This window comes from Henckelia pumila, chromosome 1 (assembly GCF_033568475.1).
Source record: "Henckelia pumila isolate YLH828 chromosome 1, ASM3356847v2, whole genome shotgun sequence".
Taxonomy (NCBI): domain Eukaryota; kingdom Viridiplantae; phylum Streptophyta; class Magnoliopsida; order Lamiales; family Gesneriaceae; genus Henckelia; species Henckelia pumila.
Genome location: NC_133120.1, coordinates 115,282,921 through 115,288,188, shown reverse-complemented (window position 1 = coordinate 115,288,188; position 5,268 = coordinate 115,282,921). Strand labels below are relative to the sequence as shown.

Here is a 5,268-nt window from a genome sequence, read left to right as displayed (position 1 = left end):
TTCATTAAATATATAGATTATTTTCAATAATTTTTTTACGCCATACAAACTAGGTTTCAAAGCAAAATGAATTTTCTATTGGATGTATTGATGATATGTATTGAAAGAAAAATTGCTAAAAATCACCGAAAACTTTTAAAATTCTAATGAACATCAAATTATTTTAATGTGCACATTTTTTTTTTCGAAACATACACTTGATGCTTAACTAGGTGAACATATTTGATACTGTAATTTATTTTTTATCATTTAATATTGTGTCTAGCTTATAGACGGCCCCTCCAAGATCGAAATCCTGGATCCGCCCCTGTATATATATTCAACAAATTTTAGCACACTGATTTTATTATATTTCAAATTGAAAATTTTGGTGACGTAACTAAAAAGAGATCCATTCAAAATTAAAAGGAAAATAAAAAAAGGAAAATATTTTTTTTAAAAAAAATTAAAAGGGAATTTTGAGGTCAACTAAGTTTACAAATTCGTTTTGGTGCATTACTTTGTTTTCTCTTTCAATCCTATTTTGTTGGAGTATTGATGTGACATCAAAAAACATTGCCATAACATTAAAAAATTAAAAAAAATTTATACAAAATCAAAATTTAAAAACTTAACGGACAAAAGCTCAAAATTAGATAAGTTAACCGGAAAAAAATTATTTTGCCAAATTAATTAAAGCATTGAAACTTGTAAATTAAAGTTTTTTAAAAAAAATTTATGTTTGTAACTTGTTCCACTGCCAAATATTTTGTAGATTCCACTAATAACAATTCTAATAATTTTTTTTGAAGAGTATAATTACAAAGTGGAATTAGAGTACAGTTCTAATATTCAATTACATGCAAAAATGTTCTTTGGCTCAACGCATGAAGATCAGTACCTAGGCTAGGGGTGAGATTGGGTCGAAACCCATCGCGTAACCCTCTTACCTAATTTCCGTCCAGAAAAGAATCGGGAGATTTTTTTTTTCCCGATCTCGTACCCGTTACATTCCGAAACCCGAATATTTGGTATCCCGTCGAGTAGGGAGAGGATATCTCGATAATTTTTTTTCATGTTTAGGGTTTTGTTCAAAATCAAAATAAAAAAATGTTTTTATTTTTTCAAAAAATACTATTTAGAACCTTATACTTTTTAAAAAATAAATATTCAAATTAAAATATATAATATTAAAATATTTCAAATAATGTTTCAATGTTTTAGTGAAATAAAAGCATCACATCATGCATCGGATAGTTGTTAATAAAATATTCAGGAGACAAATTACTATATTTTGGTAAGTAGATCGTCAAATTGAATCTCTTATATAATTATTAGTAAAATGTTTGGGATACAAATTACTAGATAAATTTTATTTAATAGAATGACAAATTGCATCTCTTATTAATAAATAGTTCGGGATACAAATTACTAGATAAATTTTGTTAAATAGATCCATTATTCTACATTTTTTTTATAAAAAATTAGCATTAAAATATATTATAATTTTATTTTGGAAAGGGTCCGACCATCTCGTCAGTCAAAGGTTTATTCTCGGTCTCTCTCCCGATAATTAATCGGGATACGAAAAATCTCGAAAATTCGAATCGAAAAAATGTTGGGTCGGGATTTTCGGACGAAAATGAGATGAGATTGTGTCGGTATTTCAAGAAATTTTTCAAGCCATAGGGTAGGTTGCTATCGAAATTTTGTATAAATATTTTTTTCGCAAAAAGATATTCCATAGATATATTTGCATTAAAGAGAAAAATAAAATCTCATTCAAATATAAACGAAGAAAGAGAGAGTGTATGTATGTATATATATATATAGGCCAGAGGTAAATTAAAGGAATCGAATATCAATCAAAGAGATGAGACCTGTGGTGAGTGATATACAAAAGTCATGTGGTCTTATGATTTTACCAATTTTTTTTATTTTATTTTTTTTTTATGTTTGTCATAGCACGTTAGTGCATTGATCAAGACAATTAATTAATTTATACGTACGGTATATTAATTAAAACAATTACTTATAAAACGTACGTTTTTAATTATATATCTAATAATATAGGTAGAGAATGCAATCAAGGAACTGGAGATGGAGAAGAGGAAACCAGCGGCTGTTTTAGTGGTTTCACCAAGTTATCATGGTATTTGCAGCGACATAGGCGCCATCACAAATCTTTGTCACTCTCGTGACATCCCTATAATCGTTGACGAGGCACATGGAGCTCATTTCACCTTCAATCATCGGCTTCCTAGCCCGGCTCTTTCTCAAGGAGCCGACCTAGTGGTGCAATCGACTCATAAGGTCTTATGCTCTCTTACACAATCATCTATGCTCCATGCTTCGGGTAGTCGTTTCATAGACCGGAGTAGAGTTCGCAGGTGCCTTCAAATACTTCAAAGCACTAGCCCAAGCGTTTTGTTGTTAGCCTCACTTGATGCTGCTAGAGCCCACCTAAGAGAAAACCGTGCAACAGCTTTCAGCGAAGCAATCGACTTGGCTTTCGAAGCAAAGAGTATGATAATTAATGAAATTCCAGGAATCTCAATCTTGGACCAAACAAAATTCCCAAATTTTCCTGCTATGGACCCTTTACGCGTCACCATCGGTGTGTGGAATCTTGGTCTTTCTGGTTGTGAAGCTAACAAAATCTTGTGCAGGGATTTCAAGCTATTTCACGAACTTGTTGGGACATCATCTTTCACGTTAATATTTAACCTTGGAACCACGAGAGAGCATATCTTGAGGCTTGTTTCGGGATTGAGGTTTCTCTCAACAACTTTCTTATTACACTCGAAAAGGCCGGTCGCTACTGATGCAAGATTAATTCTCGCACCATTCGGCGAGTTTAACATCATTTTGAGTCCCAGAGAGGCGTTTTTTGCGCATAAGAAAAAAGTGGGGATAGAGGACAGTGTTGGAAAAATATGCGGAGAGCTTATTTGCCCTTATCCACCAGGGATTCCGGTTCTCATCCCTGGCGAAGTTGTGACAGAAACAGCATTGAAGTATTTGTTGCATGTTAAAAGCAAGGGTGCGACTATTAATGGAACTGATGGTCTCCTCTCCTCCATTGTTGTATGTGATGCCTAACAAGTACTAGCATATATATATATATACATAAATTTTCAGCTGTCCAACCATGTTTTTTCAGTTGGTCCGCGACCACTAAAACCCAGTAGATTTTTGTTTTTTTTTTTTCGCATCACCAAGTGGAAAAACATGGTTGGGTAGCTGAAAATTCCTCATATATATATATATTTATATGTTACATTGTTACTAATTACTACTTATCTGTTTGAATAAATCTTGATGGCTTAATTTAGGATCTGTGTAACAATTAATATCATTAAATTATGCAATAAAAAATTAAACAAAGAAAATATATAGAAATAACAATGAAGATTATAATTATTAATTGCATCGACAAAAAAATTAATAATCTAAAATTATGTTCCGATTTCAGTCGTCAAATTGAAACTGAACAATTCTTGTCAAGTTTCTTAAGTACAAAAACGTTAGTTTAATCCTAGAAACAAAGCAACATATTGCAAATATTAAAACGATTGTACATATCTACTTCTACGATAGTGGTGAACTCTAAATAATCTTGGAGAACCCCTCAGACGCAGGGCGGATCTAAAAATTTTATCAAAAGAGGGCTGCCGGTTAGATTAAAATATCATCACATAACAAAAGGTTAAATATAGTGTTCTCATTTAAATAATATTTTTAGATTTCAAATTTCACTTACAATTTTACCCTAAGACTTGAAATTTTTTCTAAATAATTAAAACTAACTTCATTCGAAAAACTAATATATATATATATATATATATATATATAACAGTATAATTAATGAATATTTGTAATAATCCTCTCGGCAAAAAATTATCTCTTCACTGCAGTTGTCGCGACTCGTAAATTAAAAGCCAAACTTATAAGTTCTTAAGCTGACAATTCTTGCTTCAACAATTTGTTTTTAGGTTTAAAAAAAATTTAAAACTCATTTGTGTTTTGGTTTTAAACTTGGTGATTGAGCTACAATATTTTTTTAAGACTATGAACCACAAATTTTCTTGTCACTTTTCACACATTAAACGATGAAGATTAACTTAATTTTTTTGATCCTCTTTTGTATTTTCGTGTTTGGTTCCTAATTTATGATCATAAAATATAATTTTTTAACTATAAGGGTATATTATTAATTTTATAAAAAAAAATTCAGCTGCCCCCCTTTGCCCCAATGTGGAGCCACCCATGCTCAGACGTAGTCTACCGTGTGCTGTTCGATGCCAAGCTGCGATTTCGACTTGCTTTGGACAACCGAACAAGTGATCTTGGATTCAAGACATTCCGAAATGTCAAAAACTCCTCCTTCAATGCATGTTGTTTCTTGATCATGCGGTGATGTCTTATTCTCGTATTCGTCCTCGAGCGGTGCAGTGGCGATGCACGGTGAAGGAAGCGTAGCACGTTCTTGATCATCAAGATATGAGATCTTGAAATCAAGACTTTATGCAATTTCACCCAAGATTTTCATCACCTCCTCCCTCATTATCATAAGACGCGCGTGGAGATGACGTCTCGTTGGTCGGCTCTTAGTGATCATCGTAGACAACTTCTAGTGGATGTTTCCACACGGCGGGCGACTTGAACTCAAAGAATTCATCAAGATCATCCAATTTTTTTTATGATCTCCTCTGACACTGTTCGTGTCATCATAGGTGAAGTTTGCTGCAACGACGACGACATAATTAATGTATGAAATTGGGCTAACTCATGCTTTATCTTTATGAAAAGTTTATTTAACATGAATATGAGTTCTTTTTTTATAGGTAATAATTAGATATATCTTTCTTGGTGTTATTACTTTAATTGTTTGATTATCACATGCAAGATGCGTATTATTTTTCGGGGCTTTTTCAGAATGGACAGTGCTGTAACTTATGTTTGGTAAGAAAACTAACATCACTTCAAAAATATGACTGGTGTTTGTTTTCACAGGAAATCGCAACGGCAGATAAATTAGAGCAAACAAGCTACCAACATATTTTGGAATTCATGTGCGCAAGTCACATTAGTATGGGTTGAGTTTTGTAGACATGTGCCAGAAGTTTGTGGATCGTGACTACATACTTTATGTTTTTGTTGGTAGTTTATATTGTGATCAATATTCTAGCTATGATACACAATTATATTGGAGTTTAATTTCATGTGTTCTTAATAAATTGTATTTTCATGATGTTTGAATTGATGGTTTCCAAGGGTTTATTGATA

The 5,268-nt window shown here is 32.2% G+C and overlaps 1 protein-coding gene across 1 annotated transcript; it reads left to right on the top strand.

Moving 5' to 3' along the window:
* Positions 1–1,852: 1,852 nt before the first annotated feature.
* LOC140873264 (uncharacterized) lies at positions 1,853–3,081 on the top strand. Its single transcript, XM_073276349.1, has 2 exons — positions 1,853–1,864; positions 2,053–3,081. Exons 1-2 carry the CDS (start codon positions 1,853–1,855, stop codon positions 3,079–3,081), a joined length of 1,041 nt encoding a protein of 346 aa, XP_073132450.1.
* Positions 3,082–5,268: the final 2,187 nt, after the last annotated feature.